The sequence below is a fragment of the Peromyscus californicus genome, unplaced genomic scaffold, assembly GCF_007827085.1.
Source record: "Peromyscus californicus insignis strain IS unplaced genomic scaffold, ASM782708v3 Scaffold_11__1_contigs__length_118956290, whole genome shotgun sequence".
NCBI classification, from domain to species: domain Eukaryota; kingdom Metazoa; phylum Chordata; class Mammalia; order Rodentia; family Cricetidae; genus Peromyscus; species Peromyscus californicus.
This window is the reverse complement of record NW_026294402.1, coordinates 31526948-31549436: the sequence shown is the minus strand read 5'-3', so window position 1 is coordinate 31549436 and position 22489 is coordinate 31526948. Positions and strand designations below refer to the sequence as shown.

General features: G+C 43.3%; 1 protein-coding gene across 1 annotated transcript; it reads left to right on the top strand.

Annotated features, from left to right (window-relative positions):
- The first annotated feature begins 305 nt into the window (after positions 1–305).
- Ei24 (EI24 autophagy associated transmembrane protein) lies at positions 306–22342 on the top strand. The gene is made up of 11 exons (XM_052756460.1): positions 306–465; positions 5565–5674; positions 10775–10920; positions 12353–12413; positions 14329–14395; positions 14983–15107; positions 15399–15518; positions 16522–16633; positions 18612–18723; positions 19104–19178; positions 21185–22342. The coding sequence occupies exons 2-11, from the start codon at positions 5633–5635 to the stop codon at positions 21345–21347; spliced, it is 1023 nt and encodes a 340-aa protein (XP_052612420.1). The 5' UTR covers positions 306–465; positions 5565–5632; the 3' UTR covers positions 21348–22342.
- The last annotated feature ends 147 nt before the right edge of the window (positions 22343–22489 follow it).

Below are 22489 nucleotides of genomic sequence, written 5' to 3'. Positions count from 1 at the left end.
TCCAAATTAATCAAGGTGACCCCTATTTTATTGTTTCCATCATTTGTTCTGAAAGGATTTTAGAAAGACTAGCATTGCTGCATAGGTAGAGTGAGGAGGCTAAAGGACAGGACTGCTGATTAGTGAGAAGGGGATTAGAGAGGCGGCGGCAACAGGGGCTAGAAGCCTGGAGCTGTATAACCAAGATGAGACAGAGACTCTCGGGTCCCGCCGACTACAATTCCCAGGCTCCCTGGCCACGCCCCTCCTGGATGGCCCCTCCCTGCCTCGCTGGCCCCGCCCCCGCTCGGCGACCGGCAAGGGTGCCCGCCCGACTTCCCAGCTGCCCCGTGCAGCCCGGGCATGCCCAGTGTGGGCGCAGCCCCGGCTCTGGGAGCGCCGGGGCGGAGCGGGCAGCCGGGCGCGAGGCAGGCGAACCTCGGTGGGCGAGCGCCCGGGCCGGAGCCGCCGCGGCAGGGCTGCGGGGTAGGTGTGGGCCGCGGCAAAGGGGGTGTCGAGCCGCTTGCACGCCTGGGCCTGGGCGGCCGGGCCCAGGAGCAAGCGAGGGCTGGCTGGCAGGCCAGAGCTGGTGGGTGAGGTTCTGGCGGGGGCTGCGGCAAGGACCCCGGCCCCAAGGGCCTGGGTCCTGACGGGCGGCGAGGGCAGGCCCTGCGGCGCGCGGCGCCCAGGCTCTCCCTCCCCAGGTGCGGTGGGGCTATCTTTAGCTCCCGTGACCCGGGGTGAGCGTGGTCCGCACCCTGTGCGCGGCGGTGGCTGGGGAGAAAGACGGGTTCTCAGCCCGGTTACCCAGAAGCTCCGGGAGAGAAGGGACCGAGCACTGCCGGGGCCCCAGGAGGCGTTCTGCGGCCCGGTGATGAGTGAGGGTGTTTACCTTTTCCTTACCTGGCGTGCGAAACGCCGGCTTCCTGCCTTCCGGGACTTGGGTTTGGTGGCTTCGGAAATGAAAGTGCAGGGGTATGTCACAGTAGATGCTTAATCGGTTCTAAAGACTGTCAAGAATTTAGTGGCCCGCAGCATTACAAGGTTTAAGAAAGATAATTTGTCCGTGGGATACTTGGGTTAAACAAAAATCCTCGTTGCAAAGCTTAAGCAAAAAAGAAGCCTGGACTCCTTTTCGGACACTGAAGTTCTGAAGTTTTCTGTAATTAGCTTTCACTCGCTGTTGGACAAACCGTTTAACTTCTCCACCTGTAAAATATTGTGAACCAGGTGGCACATCTTGAGTCCCTGTGTTGTAGGAGCCCTTTGTCAATGGTGTGGTCTCAAAATGTGATCGGTTATTTTTCTGCATGCCTCAGCAATTTGTTAAACAGGGTAGTTCATACCAAATGTTCTCTCCCGTAGGAAAGAAGTTAGGCCCACAGTGTAGAATTGAAATGGCCTGCCCTTCACAGGCTCTGTTTTGGTCAGTAGGTCCTTTGCTGGTTGGTCCATGCAGAAGCTGGGTATTAATCTGCCAGGAGTCAAATAACATAGTGGTTCTGAGCTAAGATAGACATGTTTGAAGTTCTCTGACTGGGCTCTGGCAGAAAACTGGACCAAGTAATGAGTTTCCTCAAACCTCAAATCGGGTGCATTCTTTAATAGGATTACATTTATACAGAATTTTCAGCTTTGTGTTTTACTCCATCCTCAAAAACCTTATGAGGAATCTTACTACCCTTTATTTGTAGATGAGAAAGTCACTGGTTAAGAGGGTGTATCTATGGTAGTCTTCACACACTAGTGTCTTGCCCATCATTAGGCATTTACTGTTCTCCTGGCCATGGACTGCTTTCACCACAACTCTTAGAACACTGTCTGCTGCGGAACACATGTTAGAAACTCTGAGGCATGCATATATATTGTGGGAGACCCACTCCCACTTTTACTCCAGGGTACTCTTGAGGAAGGAGAAGTGAGAAATACTTAGAAGAGTAGAGGAGAGGAAGACAGAAACACAGGATTGCTCTGGAGGGCCTGGATGGTTATCCACCGGCCCCTTCTGTCTCTTCTAAAGAGTCTTTTAAAGGAATGCCAAGGGGTGGAGCAAAAGACACCACCCCCCCCCCCAGCACAGCCAAGTACAGACCCTTCCAAACACCTGGTAACCATGCACGTGGTCAATCCATGCCCTTATGCAGCCCTACAGGGTAAAGCAAGTTCAGATCTTACTAGGAAACCTTTGTGGGCCTCCACTACACACAACACACACACAATTTTTTTTTTTTTTTTTTTTTTTTTTTTGGGAGGGAGGAGTGTAATAACAGATGTTTCTTAACCTTAGAAACTTTTCCAGTTGAGCACATCTGGCTAGGATTTGGCCTAAGGAGCAGGTGATGTACATGGTGTTGTGAAGGTAGCCTTCTGATTGCACACTCCCTGTTCGTCCAGTTCTGAGTGGCATTAGTCCAGTTGGGTCAGTGTGGTGCTACTTGATGAGGTGGCCGAAGGTCAAGGAGAGTATCCTTTATGTTTTGAAGTTGAACTTTTTACAAGCTGCCTGTGAAATTAATGTAGTAAGGTTGGTACCCATTTTTTTTTTTGGTTTTTCGAGACAGGGTTTCTCTGTGTAGCTTTGCGCCTCTCCTGGAACTCACTTGGTAGCCCAGGCTGGCCTCGAACTCACAGAGATCCGCCTGGCTCTGCCTCCCGAGTGCTGGGATTAAAGGCGTGCACCACCACCGCCCGGCAGGTTGTTATCTCTTAAATTGGAGATTCTCAGCTTGATTTAGTGGGGCTTGAGAACATTAAAATCCTGAATTCTTACTTTTTTTTTTTTTGGTTTTTCAAGACAGGGTTTCTCTGTGTAGCTTTGGAGCCTGTCCTGGATCTCACTGTAGACCAGGCTGTCCTGGAACTCACAGAGATCCACCTGGCTCTGCCTCCTGAGTGCTGGGATTAAAGGCGTGTGCCACCACCGCCCAGCTAAATTCTTACATTTTTGCAAGTAATTTTTCCATTCACCTTAGAATTCACTTTAAAGAAATGAAATGAGAGACTAGTATTTTAAGATTATTTATAAGCAGGGTGGCGAACCTGTCTCGAAGAACAAAACAAACAGAAAAAAGACTGTTGGTGGTATGAACTCTCTTGTCCTTTCAGTACTGGGGACTGAAGTCAGAACTCAGAGCCTCAGGTATACTAGGTGGGCTCTCTACCAGTGAACTGTATCCCCAACCTTTGTTTTGTTTTTGAGACTAGATTTCATTAAGTTACTCAGGTTGGCTTTGAATTCAGTTTATGCAGACTTTGAACTCGTGAGCCTGCCTTAGCCTGCCAAGTAGCTGGGATTATAGGACTGCACCGTCAGGCCTGTCTCCATTTTTTAAAATTTTTTCTTTGATGTTAGGAATTGAACATGCCATACAAGCACTCTATTGCTGAGTTATAATTCTCTTTTTTTCAACACTTATTAATTACGTGTTTATGTGCACATGCATGTGAATGTGCCATGATGTGAGTGTGCTGTGGTGTGCCTGTGAAGTCAGGAAAACCCATGTGGGTCCTGGGGATTAAGCTCAGGTGGTTTGGCTTGGCAGAAGGCTCCTTTACCTGCTCAGCCACCTCCTTAGCCCTGACTGAGTTGTATTTTCAGCCCTGTCAATTTCTTAATTTTTGTGTGGTGATATTTTGTTTGTACTCTAACAAATAAAATTTGCTTGAAGATCAGAGGACAGAGCCAGCCACTAGATTAAACATAGAGTCAGGCAGTGGTGGCACATACCTTCAATCCTAGCACTCACTCAGTGAGTTCAAGGACACCCTGGACTAAGCAAGATTAATTCAGTCTAAAAGAGAAACAGAGCCAGACAGTAGTGGCACACACCTTTAATCCCAGCACTCCAGATCTTATGCCTTTGCTCCCAGTATTTGGAAAGCCACACACGCCATTAATCCCAGGACTAGGAAGGTTGAGACAGGAAGTGATATGGCTGGGCGGAGAAAGGAGTATCAGGTGGGAGGAGATAGGAGTTGGGGTGGGGGGCGCCCCTTCCGCTGAGGACTCAGAGGCGGTCAGTCTGTGGATTGGTGGAGATAAGATCTCTTGCCTCCCTTGCAGCCTGAGGATTCGGTAGTGTGGTGGTGAGAAGTTTCTCTTGTGGCTTGTTCCTTTGTCTCTCTGATCTTAGAGCATTTACCCCAATGTCTGGCTCTGGGTTTTTATTATAAGGCCAGTTAGGATTCGTGCAACATTTTTGGAGCTAGGTTTGCCATCCGTCTGAGAAATGAAATGAGAAACACTTTTTTTTTTGTTGTTGTTATTTTTTATTTTCTTTTGAGACAGGGTCTCACGTACCCCATATACCTCAAACTTCCAGTTTAGCTGAGAATGACCTTGAACTCCTGAGTCTCTTGCCTCGGCTTTCCACATGGTATAGTTATGTGCCACCATACCCAACTAACCCTTACTGTTCTAAAGACTGCTTACAAATGTGAACTTCACGAGCTTGTTGTTGTTGTTGTTTGTTTGTTTGTTTTGGGTACTGGGGATTGAACTCTGGTTCTCAAGCATATTGAGCATTCGGTCTACCTTTGAACTAGACCCCTCCCAAGCCATAGTCTAGTGTAAAATTCATTGTTTCCTACGTGATTATTAAAGTACATGCACATACATGTACATTTAAAATTAGAAAATGAGTTGGTGCTGTAGGTCACTAGGTTATATCTCAAGGACTATGCTGGTGGTGGGGGGTGAAGTTAGAAAACATCGAAAGACCTAATTAGAGGGCTTGGTAGTTTCATATTATGTCTTAAACTTTCCTGTATGTTTGAAGAGTCTGCATGATTAAAGTGAATCAAAACAAATTACTATTGTATGAGAGAGGGTTTCCCTGTGAAGCCCTAGTAGGTGTAGAACTCAGTGTGTAGACAGCCTGTCATAGAAATTATAGTTATCCTCCTGCCTCTGCCTCCTAGTGCTAGAATTACAGTGTACTATAGTGGCCTACTTCCTTCAAGATAGTTTTTTTGGTTTTGTTTTTTAGTGTGTGTATGTATGTATGTTTGTGTCTATGCATGTGCATTTGGGTACCTCTGTAGGCCAGAAAAGGGTATTGAATCCCCTGGAGCTGGAGTTCGGATGGTTGGCAGGGTTCTGACACAGGTGTTAGGAATTGAACCCGGGTTCTCTCTTAACCGCTGAGCCATCTCTCCAGTCCCCATAGTCAGGTGTTTGAGAATACATAGCCAGCATAAAAATTGCTTAAGAGGGTATTCAAATATCATTACCAGTCATCTCCAAATCCTCAACAGTGTTTGAAGTGTTTGGGAGGAGTAGTTTGGGACACCAGACTTGGGAGACCACTTGTCTGGGAGCACATTTGCCCCCTCTTTAGTTAGTAGGGAGGCTGAGGCAGGAAAATTTGTTGAGCCCAAGAGTGTGAGGCTAGCTGAGACAACTTACCAAGACCCCATATCTCAAAAGAAGAAATAAGTTACGGTATAGCCTCCTAGTTCATTGTGTTAGTGCTACAATCTATTACTCTTGTATTAGGGCTACTAGAACGTGAAGTTATTTTGTAGAAACAGATCATGAAGTAATATATCTTTAACGTAAGTAGTTTTTTTCCATTTGTTTCCAGGCCCTCCATGATGAGAGATTTGGGGGTACTTCCCTCTGTGTGTGATTGATAGTCTGGGCAGTGAAGAGATGGCTGACAGTGTCAAAACCTTTCTGCAGGACCTTGGCAGGGTGAGTATATTTTGTTTCACGGAATTTGTCCCCCACCTTTTTTCTTTTCTTGTGCTAAAGAACTGACTAGGAAACCCTTTAGGTGTTTTGTAATTTTTATCATATTTGTTGGGTCTTTTACATAGAGTGTAGGTTTTCAGTGTAGTCTGTACTGCTCAGTAAACAGTTTTTCATTTTTTTGAGACAATCTGAGGCTGACCTTGAACACCTGGTGATGATGCTCTTGCCTCCTGTGCCGAGTACTAAGAATATAGACATACACTATCCCACGTCTTTTTTTTTCTGGAGCTGAGGACCAGACCTAGGGCCTTGTGTTTGCTAGGCAAGCGCTCTACCACTGAGCTAAATCCCCAACCCCTGTCCCACGTCTTTTTTATTTTGCTATGCAGCCCTGGCTGGTTTGAGTTCATTTCAGTCCTGTTGTAACCCCAGCTTTTGGGAAGGAGAAAACAAGTGTGAGCCTGTGCCCAGCTATATCCTGTATCTTTTCTCTTTTAATACAGTGAGAGAGAGAGAGAGAGAGCGAGCGAGCGCGTGCGTGCGTGTGTGTGTGTCTGTCTGTCTGTCTGTGTCTGTGCATGTAGTTGGAATTTTCTTTGGGCCACCAACCAGCTCACAAATAAAGATACAGAGACTTATTATTAATTATGACTTCTCAGCCTTAGCTTAGGCTTGTCCTATAAGCTCTTTTAATTTAACCTGTTTCTGTTCATCTACGTTTTGCATTAGGGCTTTTTACCTTTCTTTCATTCTTATGTCCTACTTTCCTGCTTCCTTGTGTCTGTCTGACTGGCCACTGTCGTCTCCCTGGCATCTCTTTTTCTTTCTTCCCTCAAGCCTAAATTCCTCCTCCTACTTAATCTCCCTGCCTGGAAGTCCTGCCTATCCCTCCTCCCTCACTATTGGCCAGTCAGCTTTTCATTAGACCAATCAGGTGCCTTAGGCAGGCAAGGTGAAACAGTAGTCTATCTTTACATAGTTAAACAAATGCAACCCATCTTTGCGTAGTTAAATATTCCACTGTGTGTGTGTGTGTATGTGTGTGGTCCATGCATGGGTGTGTGTATTTGTGTGGTCCGTGCATGTGGGTGTGCAGGTACAGTCCCATTCTCATGTGGAGGCCAAAGCAGAACTTTAGGTGTCTTCCTCCATCCCCTCTATTACTGTCTGCCTTATCGCCTCAGACAAGGTCTCTTACTGAGTCTGAGTTGGCCTGTTTGGCAAGCCTGGCTGGCCAGGGAATTCTCAGCATCCAGCAGCCATGCCTGCCTTTTACAAGAAGGTATTGGGGTTTGAAGTCAGGTCCTCATGCTTTCAGAGCAAACACTCTTACATACTGATTGATTCCCAACCTTTCTATCCTGCATCCTGTGGGAGTCGGGAGACCTGTCTATTGAGTGCATTATCTAGTATTAGGGTTCTGGTTAGCCTTTTTTTGTTTGTTTTGAGACAGGTTAGCCTCCAACTGGCTATGTAGTCCAGGATGACCTTGAACTGATCCCCTTCTCTTTATAGAAAGTTCTGGGATCACAAGCATGTGTCACTGTGCTAGTTTGAGCCAGATGGAGTAGCACACATCTGTAATCATAGCACTCAAATGACTGAGGCAGGAGGATCATGGGTTCTTGGCCATCTTGGGATATGTAATGAGACCCATCTCAAAAATGAAACAAAAACAAAACAACAACAAAAAAAGCAAGGTGTAGTGGCACATGCAACTGACCTCGCAGCACTTGAAAGATAGAGCAAAAGGATCAGTAGTTCAAGTCCATACTTGGCTACATAGGGAGTTTGATGCCAGCCATGCTTTGTTTTTATTAGCTTTATTTAATGAGTGTATGCTTGGACATTATGTTGGTTTTCTCCTTCTGCCATGTAGTCCCATGGCTGTCAGCTTGGTGGCAAGTACCTTTACCTGCTGAACCAGCTTGCTGGCCTTTATTTTTTATTTTATTTTATTTTTGGTTTTTCAAGACAGGGTTTCTCTGTTTAGTCCTTGCTGTCCTGGAACACTCTGTAGACCAAGCTGGCCTTGAACTCAGAGATCCACCTGCCTCTGCCTCCTGAGTGCTGAGATTAAAGGCGTGTGCCACCATCGCCCGGCCTTGTTTGTTTATTTTTTTTAAAGACATGTTCTTACTCAGTATCCCAGACTGGGTTCAAATTTGTGACGATCATTTTGCCTCAGTCTCTGAAGTACCCTAATGCTAGTCTTACAAGAATATGCTACCACACCTGGCTAGTTATTTCTTTTTCTCTTTTGTCTTTTTTTTTTGAGACAGGGTTTCTCTGTGTAGCTTTGTGCCTTTCCTGGAACTCACTTTGTAGCCCAGGCTGCCCTTGAACTCACAGAGATCCGCCTGGCTCTGCCTCCCAGAGTGCTGGGATTAAAGGCGTGCGCCACCACCGCCCAGCTCTTTTGTCTTTTTATGAAGTTGATTATCCTGGTGAAATTATTCTACTTTGGGTGTAAATCTGTTATGGTTTTAATTAAACTCTTCTGTGTGTATTAAATTTTTAGCTTTATTTCTATAATTTTTCTGTCTACCTTTCAATAGTGGGGATTGAACCCAAAGTCTCTCACATTATGGGCAAACACTCTGCTGAATCCTCAGCTTTTTCTTGCTTTTATTTTGAGGTAGAGTCTTACATTGTAAGCCCAGGCTCACCTAACTTGAGGCAATTATCCTGCCCCTGTCTCCCATGCTGGGATTACACTATCTCCTGGGGCCATCTGGAAACCATCTGACCAAAGATTAGTTCATTGAAGTTGCACAATATGCGGTTGGGTGCAGGGATGGATAAGTGAATGCAGGTCTTTGAACTAGATGACCGGTAGGTAATTCTGGTCCTTATAGCACCAGCACCAACCCGGAGTTTTGTGGTTGGCAGGTGCATTTCTGGCTGTCTGCATGTTGTCTGTACAAATTCAACAGCACCTCTCTCGTCTTGTACCTACTCAGGATATTCTCCAGCCACACTACCACGATGCTTCTACTTTACGTGGCACTCTCTGACTATAGAGGTTTACATTTTGCAGCAATTAATTTCTTTCCCTCTCTCTTCCTCCTTCCCTTTTTTCTCTCCTTTTAGAACAGAAATTGTGTCTTTCTCCAAATTTGATGATAATGTAGTCCTTTCTTGATTGGTTTTTAGAGCTAGTGTAGAATTCAAGGAGTACTGCAGCAATTTAGTTGGTACTGAAAGGGAGTAGAGAAGACGATAACATGTTTTCATAGTATTGGTAAATGTAAAAGTGTTGGAAAAGTACTATTTAGTGCTCATATAATTCAAAATTGGTTTAGGCAAGAATCGTGGAAGGATGCTAAATTTGGGAGAAATCCAGGGGCATGATATTTGCATGGCATTGGAAGCGTTTCCCTACTTAACCACTTTCCAGTTACTAGAAGAAAAAGTTTGAAACCATGGAATTAATATTACCAAAAGGCCAAACAGTTACTGTGTGCCATTGTTTTAGGGAGAGAGGGTGGCTGTGATTTCCCTGGACAGGACAGGCTGGCTGTGTATCCCTGGCTGACCTTGGAGTTAGGATTTTTCCTGCCTCAACCTTGAATTTTGGGAAAAGAGACATGTGCCACCATACCTAGCTTATGTGTTTCTTGGTGTGATACCATCAGTTCTGTGATATTTTTACTCAAAGTGCTTAACCTGGGTAATCATGGGGAAACTTAAATATAGAGAAAATTCCATGAAGTAGCTGGCCTGTATTCTTTAGAAAGAAAGGCAAAGACTAGGGCTGGCGAGGTGGCTTAGAAGTAAAGTCTTGTACTACCAAGCCTGATAACATGAGTGTGCTGACCCCAGAGACCCACCCAGTGGAAGGAGAGAACTGACTCTCACAGGTGGTCCTCTGAGCACCATGCATGGCGACACATACTCACACAAATAAAGAAAATGGAAAAAAGAAAAAGTATAAAGAACTGTTGTTGATTTGAAAATACCAAGGAGACATTCTAATGACATGCATCATTTGATTCTGGATTAAACTCTTGAGGTGTAAAATGCCATGAAGTCCCTTGTGGTGAATGGAAAAATTGGAATGTGGACTATAAAGTATTTTAGTACTAAGTTTCTTGAATTGATAACTACTCTATGGTGATGTAAAGAGTATTGTTCTTAGGATACCTCCTGAAAAATGACTATACAGGAGCCTGATAAGCTGATCATGTTGGCCACTATACTTGTGTTCCCAGTATTTGGGAGCTGAAGCAAAATCACAAGTTTGAAGTCAGTCTGACTTATGTAGCGAGACCCTGTTTCAGCCCCTTCCCAAAGGAAAAACAGCATGAGCTTGATTCAACGACCTTCTTGAATAATTTGAAAAAAGGTATATATTAATATAGAAAAAATAGTAACCTGGAGATTGTAGACTAAAGGAGTTTGGACGTTCTCTATTGTTGCGGTTTATCTGTAGATTAAGGATTGTAGTTGGAATGTTTCTTTGGGCTGCCAACCAGCTCCCAAATAAAGACACAGAGACTTAATATTATGAATTCGTGACCTTAGTTTAGGCTTGTCCCACTAGCTCTTATAACTAATTTTAACCTGTTTCTCTTATCTACATTTTGCCATGGAGCTTTTTACTTTTCCTTCATTCTGTATGTCTTGTTTCCTCTGTGTCTGGCTGGTGACTGCCTGGCTGGTCCTGGGTGTGTTCCTTGTTCTCCCTCTCCCCACCCCCATTCCTCCCACAACTTAATTCTCTCTGCCTGCAGCCCTGCCTATCCTTCTACTGCTTAGCTATTGGCCGTTCAGCTTTTTATTAGACCAATCAGGTACCTTAGACAGGCAAGGTGAAACAGATGTAACACATCTTTACCTAGTTAAAGTAATACTCCATAGCAAAGGATCATTTCAAAGTAAAAGAAATAAAGGTGAGGATATAGTTCAGTGGCAGAGTACTGCCTGCTGTGCATGAAATCCAGAGCTCCATCACAGCACTGGCAGCACAGACCACTCGCCTTAAGTTCTGTAGCAAAATAAACACTGTGGTTCCCACTGTTGCTCACTTTCCTGTGTGTAACTTTGGAAAGTCTTCTCCAGCCCATAATCTCTCTTTAAAAATGTCCTTATCTACAGGGAATCAAAGACTCCATCTGGGGCATCTGTACCATCTCAAAGCTAGATGCTCGGATCCAGCAGAAAAGAGAGGAACAGCGTCGAAGAAGGGCAAGTAGTGTCTTGGCCCAGAGGAGAGCCCAGAGTGTAGAGCGGAAGCAAGAGAGGTGAGGAGTACAGGCCCACATCCCAAGCTGTCATCGGAGGGGCACTTGAGGAAATGACTGATCTTAGTATAGAATGAAGGCCCTACATAGTAAGTCATAATTTCAGCATCCTATTAGTTTTTTTTCTTTTAATTTTTAGTAGGAAAATGTTATAGGTAATTCCTCCCAACACACACACATTGACTTAAACTAGGATTCTTACTCAAAATGGCATGATGTTAAAAAGTAAAATCTATGCTCATGAATTACCTCAGAGACAAAAGGTGCCTGCTAAGGAAGCCTGATGGCCTGGCTTTAGTCCTTGGAACCCATGGAAAGGCTGGAAGGAAAGAACCAACTCCACAGAGTTATCCTTGGACCTCCACATCTCACACATACAACAATAAATTAAACAACAAAAATAAAATCAGGAATGCCAGATAGAGGACCACAAACAGTATTTGATTTGATGGATATTTGTAGGAAAGTCTATATGGATTTATTTATTGATAGACTAAACCCTACCCCCAGACTTTTCTTGTTTAATGTGCTCTGACCTCAGTCTTTAGAGGGAAGAACACACATCTACATATACAGACTCAAACAATTTTGTTTTATTTGGGGGCTGGCCAGGTGGCCCAGTGGTTAAGAGTTCTTATTGGTCTTCTAGAGGACCTGGGTTCAGTTCCCAGCACCAACATGGAGGCAAACAACTGTCTGCAACTCTGGTTCCAGGGAATCCTTAGTCTGCGTGGGTACTGCACACGTGGTGCACAGACACACACGCAGGCAAAACACCCATACACATAAAAGTAAATAGCATTTAAAAACCATTTCTCGTTGGGAGAGTATGTCCATTTCACAGCACGTGTGTAGATGTCATGGGACATCTTTGTGGAATTACTTCTCTCCTTCCACCTTTTCCATGGGCTCAGGGAATCAAACTCAGGTTGCCTGCCTTGTGTGACATTTTTATCAGTAAGCCGTCTTGTCAGCCCCTTTTTAATTTTTAAAGAAAAACTGGTTAACCAGCACTTAGGCAGAGGCAGGCAGTTTGAAGCCAAACAGTGCGTTCCAAGCCAGCCAGGGCTGCATAGTGAAATTCTGTCTCAAAACAACAACAAAATAGAAAAGCTGGTTCTTCACCTGGGGATGGTGGCACAGGCCTGTTATCCCAGCACTGTGAAGATGGCAGGATGACTGCCAAGAGTTTGAGACCAGCCTGGACTGTATGATGAAGCCCTGTCTCAAAAACAGACACCTGGTTCCTCGGAAACCTTTCCTCACTGGCTTTTTCTTACAGCCTTTCTTATGACTGAATTAGAACATTGGGAGAACAGTAGGTGCTCAAAGATAACGTGGTGCACTAGAAGCTGTGAAGTGGGGAGTTATTAGATAACGTTAGAAAACAGTCCGCATGCCTTATACGCTAAATTCATACCATCTTTTCCAGTGAGCCACGCATTGTTAGTAGAATTTTCCAGTGTTGTGCTTGGAATGGTGGAGTATTCTGGGTAAGTTCTTTTCCATCAAATTCTAGGTTCCTTATAAGTATCTTTAGATTGTTATTAGATTAATATTTCTCAGCCACTTCTTGAAACACTAAGATGAATTATCTTTGATGTTTGAGCTGCTTATATATGCTGATGACTATCACATGGATGGGGATGGAGGAGGGGAGTGGGGTACTGAGCAAGAAATAGTGATATGTATGAAAATGTCAAAATGAAACCCTTTATTTTGTATGATGGCTAAAAACATTAATAATTGTCATGTGTGGTAGCGCATGCCTATATTTCTCGTACTTGGGAGGCAGAGGCAGGTGAGATCTGACTAATCTCAGCTACATAACTGAGTTTCAGGCCATCCAGGGACTATATAGTAAGATGCTGTCTCAAGAAAGAAAGAAAAAAAAAAAAGAAGGAAAAGAAAAAGAAGAAAGAAAATATTAAACAAGGTACCTGTGCGTTGGAGAGATGGACCAGTATTTCAGAGCAGTTGGTGCTCTTGCAGAGGACCTGGGTTCAGTTCCCAGCACTTATACCAGGCATTTCATGACTGTTTTTAATGACATTTCCAGGGGATTTTGTACACTCTCTGGCCTCCATGGGCACCTGTATGCATGTGCTGCATATATAGACAACCAGACACATACATATATAAAATAATAAAAATAAATCTTTAAAAAATAAACAACAATACTTATACCAGCACTTGGTGGTAAAAGCAGGAGGATCAGAAGTTCAGGGTCATCCTTTACTACATAGTAAGTTTGAGATCAGCCTGAGATACATGAGACCCTGCCTCAAAAAAAACAAATACAAGTCAGGCGTAGTTGCACACGCCCTTAATCTTAGTACTCAGGAGGCAGAAGCAGGCGGATCTCTGAGTTCAAGTCCAGCCTGGTCTACAGAGTGAGTTCCAGGACAGCCAGGGCTACACAGAGAAGCCCTATCTGGAAAAACCAGCAAGCAGAAAACCCTAAACAACAAACATGAATTTGGATTTTGTGCATCTGTAGTGACTTTGCTTACTAGAGAAGAACTGTTGTTTCTAAGACAAGAGGCAACATATGGTTCTGTAGTGAATTTTAATCCTATTCACAGATAACACCTATATGTAAAGAGATATCTGGGAGAGTCCTGAGTATATGTTTGTTTATATGATCCATTGACAGGTTTTAGTATTGTTATAAATAACTTGTGTTAACACTGACTGGACATTTTGGCTGTCTGTGGGATTAGAGAAGGGTAGATGTGGCCAGATAAGCAAAATTCTCCTTGTTTCTGGTTGTAGCAATTGATTATTATTGAGACCCAGATCAAAAAGGTTACCTATAATTAATTGAGAACTATCATAGTCTTTAATGAAATCTGGATGTTTCAAGAACGAGTAAATACTGTTCTTGACTTGATATTCAGTGTAATTCAGTTTATCTTAATGTAAACATTTCACTAATATTTTCAGATGTTAGCTTTAGATTTAACTAACAAACATCATGGGATGTTTAGTATATACCTTTATACTTTGGCCTGAATATTAGTTAAAATGTTTTCTCTGTCTCAGACGTCTCACGGATACATAGTATCAGTTTGCTGCACTCTCTTGGAGTTTTGGCAAGTAGGAAAGGTACTTTTTCTGGCCTCCTGATTTGTAAACTAGTAGTCTTGACTGGATAGTCATTATAGTGAAATGCCTTGTTTTAATTTATTATATTATTATTATTACTACTATTATTATGTTTTTGGTTTTTTGAGATTCTCTGTATAGTCCTTGCTGTCCTTCAGCTCATTCTGTAGACCAGGCTGGCTTTGATCCACCTACCTCTGCCTCTCGTGTGCTAGGATTAAAGGCATCTGCCACCACTGCCTGACGCCTTGTTTTAATTTGAAGAAGGGTTTTGATTACTTTATTGTCTCTTTTCTTCAGTTCAGTCTCCTCTTGTTTTATCGAGTGTTTATCCCTGTGCTTCAGTCAGTAACAGCCCGGATTATTGGTAAGTATGTATGTATCTTGCTCGGCTTGGGGATAGAGGTTTGAAGTATTTGTTTCTAGTCTTCCTCAGTTCCCTAAGCACTTCCTAACAATACCAGCAATTTGATGTTTTTTGAGACTAGGTTTTTCTATGTAACAGCTCTGGCTGTCCCGGAACTGGCTCTGTAGACCAGGCTGGCCTCAAATTCACAGAGATCCACCTGCCTCTGCCTCCCGAGTGCTGGGATTAAAGGCATGCGCCCTCCCCCATGTTTTTAATTTAGACTTCTTTTTGAGATAGGCATTGTTGGACTGTCCATTTTATGGATAAGTAAATAGAAGTTGGGCCATTAGTAAGGAGCAGAGCTGAGATTTAAACTCAGGTGGCTTCTCGATAGCTCTTCAGTTAGTCACTGTGACATCTCAGTAGTCAGCCTGTAAGCAGGGTTGTTTCAAGATAAGCAGAACAAAACTGTGATTACTATGAATAAGAGCTGTGGTCAGAATGGGAGGCAGAGGAAAAGTCACAAAATAGTTCCCTTTTTGGATTTCTGGTGTTCCATCTGTCTGATTAAACTAATAACTCTTTTTGCTTTTTTTTTTTTTTAGGTGATCCATCACTACATGGAGATGTTTGGTCATGGCTGGAATTCTTCCTCACATCAATTTTCAGTGCTCTTTGGGTGCTCCCTCTGTTTGTGCTTAGCAAAGTTGTGAATGCCATTTGGTTCCAAGTAGGTCCAAGACAGAATGGAGTCTGGGTTCTACATGATGGGTTCACTAGATCACATATATTAGCTTATGAAGTTAGTGGCCCATAGAGAGACAGTTTTCAAGCCTTTACATATTTTAAGCTAAGCAGCTGGTTTGGTAATCTCTATGGCTTTGTAAAATGAAATGACTGTCTCGGTTACTAAGGCAGACTTTTCTCACCTGGCAGCTCTAGTAGCAGACTGTGGTATTAGCTCTGGGGATGGACACGGGACGGTTAATTCATGTTTTGCTGTACTACTGTTCTGTTTCAGGATATAGCTGACCTGGCATTTGAGGTGTCTGGGAGGAAACCTCATCCATTCCCCAGCGTCAGCAAAATAATTGCTGACATGCTCTTCAACCTTTTGCTACAGGCACTTTTCCTTATTCAGGTGAGAGACACATGGAGACATTTTTAAAAAGAAAGGAAAAAGTTTAGGGGAGGGGACTTCACAAAGATGGGTTTTTGCCTTTATACTGGAGTATGCGTATGTGCTTTGTGGGAAGTAATGATTTTTAAAGCACTGTGTGTGTGTGTGTGTGTGTGTGTGTGTGTGTGTGTGTGTGTGTGTGTGTTAGGTGGGGAGTGTATGTACCTTCTTTACCTTAGTTTTTGAGATGAGATCTCTGACTGAACCTGAAGATCACTATTTTTGGCTAGGGTGACTGACTGGCCAGCAATCTCCTAGGATTTGTCTGTCTCTGCCTCCCCTCAAGTGTTGGAGTTACTGACATACATCCATGCCTGGCATTTATGTGGGTGCTGGGGATTTGAACTCAGTCCTCTTGCTTTCACAGCAGCTCTTCCCAGTGAACCTCTACCTAAGAAGTTAAATTGAAGTTTATTAGGTAGAGATAAGAATTGGTACACATTGACATTTAAGAGGACACACGCACATGCACGACTTATTTAAGAGAAGGAAAATGGAGGCTGAAGAAATGACTCAGTGGTTGGTTTCTAGTACCCATATGGTGACTCACAGCCATTCATAACTCCATTTCCAGTTGAGGTAGCATTCTCTTATGACTACTAAGGGCACCAGGCACACAAGTGGTACATATCCATCCATGCAGGCAGAGTACTCAGACATATAAAATTTAAAAATCTAAAAAAATTAAGGAAGGAAAAAGGAGAGGACAGTAGTACCTACCTGAGGCATGGGTATTGGGGGGGGGGGGGAGGGGAGAGTGAGATTCTAAAAGCTTTTCCTCAGAAGCAGCTAGAGAGTTTAATATAAAATGATAAGAACCATGAATTTACCTCTTCTTCCTTTGGAGATTCTGATCCTGCCACTAAACAACTTTTGCAGCAGTTAGGAAGCCATCTCTGATTGGAGTAGTAAGTGAGGAATGTCTGACACTCTGGAATTAAGATTTGTTGCATTTGCTCCTCAGGGGATGTTTGTGAGTCTCTTCCCCATCCATCTCGTGGGTCAGCTGGTTAGCCTGCTGCATATGTCTCTTCTGTACTCGCTGTACTGCTTTGAGTACCGCTGGTTCAATAAAGGTAAGCCCATGGAGAGAAACCCGGACATAGAAGCCCTGTTCAGAAAGGCTGGTGCTGCACAGACTCAGCTACTCAGTACGTAAGCTCTTAGCAGATTTCTAAAAAGACATTGGCTCATTGACAAGAGGGAGGTTACATGGGTTCATTAACCTTTGGGGCCAAGGGAAGTGGCATTGTAGAATAAATTACCATTTTAGTGCTTAATATGATGTAGCTCTGTCTGGGCCAGAAACTGATAGAAAAGAGCACAATTGTCTTTAGAGAAGTTAAGTAGATGCTAGTGCGTTTAGAATTAAAAAAAAATTTTATCCACTTATTTTTTTTTTTTTTTTTTGGTTTTTCGAGACAGGGTTTCTCTGTGTAGCTTTGCGCCTTTCCTGGAACTCACTTGGTAGTCCAGGCTGGCCTCGAACTCACAGAGATCCGCCTGGCTCTGCCTCCCGAGTGCTGGGATTAAAGGCGTGCGCCACCACCGCCCAGCTTATCCACTTATTTTAAGACATGATCTTGCTATATAACCTCGGCTGGCGTTGAGCGCTCAGTCTTAGTTCACGCTGGCCCTCACTTTCCAGCTTCCTGCTTCTGTCTCCCGAGTCCTGTGGTTACTTTACATATGTGCGCTATCAAATCAAGCTCGTTTGATTACTTTGGAATTTATTTATTTTCATTCTATTTTTAAATTTTAGTTGTTTTATTTTTAAATTCTGTTTTTTTGAGTCAAGATCTCATGTAGCCCATGTTAGCATTGAACTTGCTATGGAGCTAAGGATGACCTTGAACTTCTGATCCAACTTCTTTCTGATCTGCTTTCTTCTATTTCCAGAGTGCTGGGATTATAGGTGTGCACCATCATATCTGGCTCTCTCTCTCTCTCTCTCTCTCTCTCTCTCTCTTTTTGGAGTTGAGGTTTTGCTGTGTGTAGCTTTGTGGCCTGGTGTTTATTTATTTTTTAGATTTACTTATTATGTATGTATGTATGTGTATATACACACACACAGAGTGTTCTGCCTGCATTTATGCCTGCAATGCATGCCAGAAGAGGCACCTGAATGCATTATAAATGGTTGTGAGCCACCATATAGTTGCTGGGAATTGAACTCAGGATCTCTGGAAGAGCAGCTAGTGCTCTTAACCTCTGAGCCATTTCTCCAGCCCCGGTTGCCTGGTGTTTTTTATGGTCCAGGCTAGTTTCTTACTCCAGTCCTCTTCTTTGGCATCTTGAATGCTGGGATTGCAAGTGTGTGCCACCATATCCAGCTGGGAATCATGTAAAAAGACTTCAGTGTTTTGTGTGGGGTCCAGATAGGAGGATTTTGAGTTTGAAACTAGCCTGGACATAAGATTCTATATCAAAAAACCTAAACACAAACAAACAAACCTTTGCATATTCATCTTGGTGAAGGTGACTGAGGTAACTGCTTTCAGTAGTGATGCTATCCTTTTTTGTTTTTGTTTTTTTGAGACAGGGTTTCCCTGGCTGTCCTGGAAATTGCTCTGTAGACCAAGCTGGCCTCCAACTCAGATCAGGCTGCTTCTGCCTCCTGAGTGCTGGGATTAAAGGCATGCACCACAACCACCTGGCAAGATGCCATCCTTTTTTGATATTTTGCTTTGTTCTAGACTGTCCTGTCAAAGGATATTGATGCTAAAATTAATGTTACTTTGAAATAATTATTGTAAAATCTTTGCATTGAAGCTTTATATCAGACTTGCACAATTCTTTGAAACAGGGTCTTATATAGTCCTGGCCGGTCAGTAACTCCCCATGTAGACTGAGTTGCCTCTGCTTTCCAAAGTGCTGGGATCAAAGGTTTGTACCATCATGAACCTGGTAGATTTGTATTGTTTATATGCTGTATCTGTGTTCTAAATTGTAGCTCTGTGCCTAAAACCTAAGCCTCAAATAATTGGGTATGGCAGTTAGTCTAGTCATGTAAATAAAATATGAATCTTAAATGCACTGACTTCCTTGTTTTAGGAATTGAAATGCACCAGCGACTGTCAAACATAGAAAGGAATTGGCCTTACTACTTTGGGTTTGGCTTGCCCTTGGCTTTCCTCACAGCAATGCAATCCTCTTATATTATCAGGTAATTTGGCTAGAGAAAGTCGAAAGACTAGAAAAATAAAAACTGGGGTAGTAAGTGTGTTTTAACAAGCATCTTTTATTGGTTTGCTTCTGTACCTAGCATTTTACATCACTTGACCATCAGGGAGAATTTTTTTGCTGTTGTTAATAATAGTAATTGACTATTTGTCAGCATTAAAATGTAGTCTGACATATTCTATACTGCCTCCTGGAGGCAGATACTTAGAAAATCTTATTCATTTTTGAAGCTGTGCTTATATGCTATATTAAGGTTTCATCACATCATGCTGTTTGCAAAACAGGGAAAGAGATATGATGCTTCTGATGGCTACCTTTCCTAAAGTCATGCCTTGTGAAGTTGACCTTTTTTTCTTTAAACAGTGGCTGCCTCTTCTCTATCCTGTTCCCTTTATTCATCATCAGCGCCAATGAAGCAAAGACTCCTGGAAAAGCATAGTAAGTGCCGGGATGAGACTTCTGCTCTTAGACTGGGAAAACCTATATCCTAGTTAAGAGTTTCTCTTGGTGTGGACACCATGACCAAAAGAAGCTTGAGGAGGAAAGGATTTACTTGGCTTACATTTCTATATCACTGTTCCATCATTGAAGGAAAAGTCAGAACAGGAACTCAAACAAGGCAGGATCCTGGAGGTAGGATTGGATGCAGAGGCCATTGGAGGGTGCTGCTTACTGGCGTATTCCACATGGCTTGCTCAGCCTGCTTTCTTAGAGAACTCAGGACCACCAGCGCAGGGATAGCCCCTCTTACAATGGGCCAGACCCTCTTCCATCAATCACTGATTAAGAAAATGCCTTACAGTTGGATTTTATGGCACTATTTTTCTCAACTGAGGTTCCCTTCTCTCCAGTGACTATAGTTTGTGTCAAGTTGACATCAAACTAGCCAGTACATCTTAATATATAGTTTTTTAAGAGTTCTGTTAGTGTTTTGTTTGTCTGTCTGTGTACCATGTGCATGCAGTGCCCATGGAGGACAGTAGATGGTATCAGATCCCTTGGAACTGGGTTACAGGCTACTGTGAGCTACCATATGGGTGCTGGGAACTGAGACAGAGAGACAGACAGACAGACAGACAGACAGACACACACACACACACACACACGGACACTTAGGAGATATATACCAAATTTTTTGAGTATAAGCATATCAATTTGTTTGTATTTCTCAAATTGACCCTCACACATGTTCGCTCGTTTTTATTTCTCCCTGTGTGCCTTGTTGTGTCTTGATATTGTGATTCTTCTGCCTTGTCCCCCAGTGCTGAAACTGTAGGTGGATGCCACCAAGCCTGTCCATTTATACCTGTTTTTAAAGGTTGTACAGGTATGGTGAGTCATGCCCTAACCAGCACTTGGAAGCCTGTGGCAGGAGAGTTCAAGATCAGTTTGGGCTACAAACTGAGTTCTAAGCCAACAGTCACTAGCTGGAAGTCCTTTGTAAGCATCTGAGTAAAGCTCATTTTTGTAAAAATGGCCACTTTTAAAGAAAGTAGTAGGTTCTGTGTGATCTGACCACACAGAAGAGTGCTTTTAAAATCTGAATTATGGGGCTGGAGATATGGCAATCAAGTGCAATAAGAGCACTGGCTGTTCTTCAGAGGACCTAGTTCGGTTCCTAGCATCTTGGTGGCTCACAGGCTTCTGTGATTCCAGTTCTACAGGATCCAGCACCCTCTTCTGGTTTTTGTGGGCAGCAGGCACACAAGTAGTACACAAACATACTTGTAGGCAAACAATTCCATTAAATAATAAAATAAATTGTAAAAAATCTGCATTAAATTGGCAGTGGTGGCTCACACCTTAAATCCCAACGCTCAGGAGGCAGAAGCAGGTGGATCTCTGTGAGTTCAAGGCCAGCCTGGTCTATAGAGCGAGATCCAGGACAGCCAGGGATGTTACACAGAGAAACCCTGTCTCGAAAAACAAAACAAACCAAAAAATCAGGATTAATATAAAATATAATTTTATTTCCTTTAAAAGCCCTAGCCCTGATTCTTAAGCTGCTGATTATAATGCATTTGTGGCAGCAACAGGATATGCTACATTTACTTTTCTTTTTTGGTTTTTCGAGACGGGGTTTTCTGTATAGCTCTGGCTGTCCTGGATCTCACTCTGTAGACCAGGCAGGCCTTGAACTCAGAGATCCTCCTGCCTCTGCCTCTACAATGCTGGGATTAAGGGCATGGGTCACCACCACCTAGCCACATTTCTTTTTTCCAGGGGTGGGATTAAACTCCCAGCCTCAAGCATGCTAGGCAAATAGTCTATCCTGCTCCTTGCTCTGTGCTCAGTGGTCTTTAGCTGGTCAGTGTCTAATATCTGGACTGCTCTGATGAATTCTGTTGCCTTGTTTTCCCTATGTGGTTTTAGATTTCAAGTAGTCAGATTTGAAGCAGTTACTTTGATTAACTGGAGCTAACGCAGGGTCTCTTGTCCTTCAGTCTTTTTCAGTTGCGCCTCTTCTCCTTGGTGGTCTTCTTAAGCAACAGACTTTTCCACAAGACAGTCTATCTGCAGTCAGCCCTGAGCAGCTCCTCCTCTGCAGAGAAGTTCCCTTCGCCACATCCTTCTCCTGCCAAACTGAAAGCTGCTGCAGGCCACTGAGTCCTGCTGTCCAGAGGGGGTGGGTGGGATTGGGTGGAGGATGTGGCAGCTCTTTTCTCTGTTTTCTGCCCCCTGCCACAGAAGGCAGGACCCACTGCCAAGGGCCCTCTGTGTATTCCTTTCTTTTTGATGAATTGGAATTTTTGTCTCTGGTGCACGTAAGGCAGAATCTTCTCGACTTCAGGAAGTGGATTTTTACTACCACCCTAGGTCTGAAAGGACCAGAGTTTTCCAGCATTTGCCAGCTCCTGTGCCTGGACTGGTTGACTACATTTTTTTCTTTTCCTTTCCCTGTATCTTTTACCCTCCCCCACTTCACTTCTTCCTGCCTTCCAGCACCCCTGGATGAATGGGCTTTGTGATTTTAACTGTTGTATTTTGTGAATTTGTTGTTACTGTTTTTCTGTGAAGCACATACATTGGATGTTGGAGGTAAAGGAGCATTCCAGTTGCTCCAAGTCACTCCCTCTATAGCCATCACTGTCTTGTTTTCTTGTAACTCAGGTTAGGTTTTGGTCTCTCTTGCTCTGCTGCAGAAAAGGAAAGGAAGGAAAAAAAGAAAAGAAAAACAGAGCCTGAAGAGATGGGACAGATAGACTCAGCCAAACTGGCTGGGTGTCGAGGAGGCATTTTCTTTCTTCCCCTTGAAGGGGAAACAGCTTTTTTCACTGGTACAGTTTAAGTTCCCTAACTCTGGGGTAGTACCAGTTCTGGACAAGTGCCACTGCATCACGGAATGCTCAGAAGATCTGAACTTCTTAACCCTGAAAGATGAAATTTACTGTTGGCCACTGCCAGGTCTCATTCGTGTTTTAAGGAATATTGGGTGCTTCATATAGGAACTGAAGGGGTAATCTTATTAAACCCACTCAACCTGTGATTGGTGATGTTTTCCTGTCATTTTAAGAGTCTAAATATGGGGAGGGAGGGCAGATGTAAAAAACTTGTACAATTTTAAAATATCACAATTAAACGTGAGCTTGTTTCCCATAAAATGAGTAATTTTTGTTTGATTTCTGAATCATGTCCTGAACTAGATTGAATGACTTCGTCTTGAATAATCTGGTTATAGATTTTAGAAATTAGTTCTGAAAGATATTCTCAGAGTGAGCTTGGGTAATAGTGTTATAATTATGTTTACT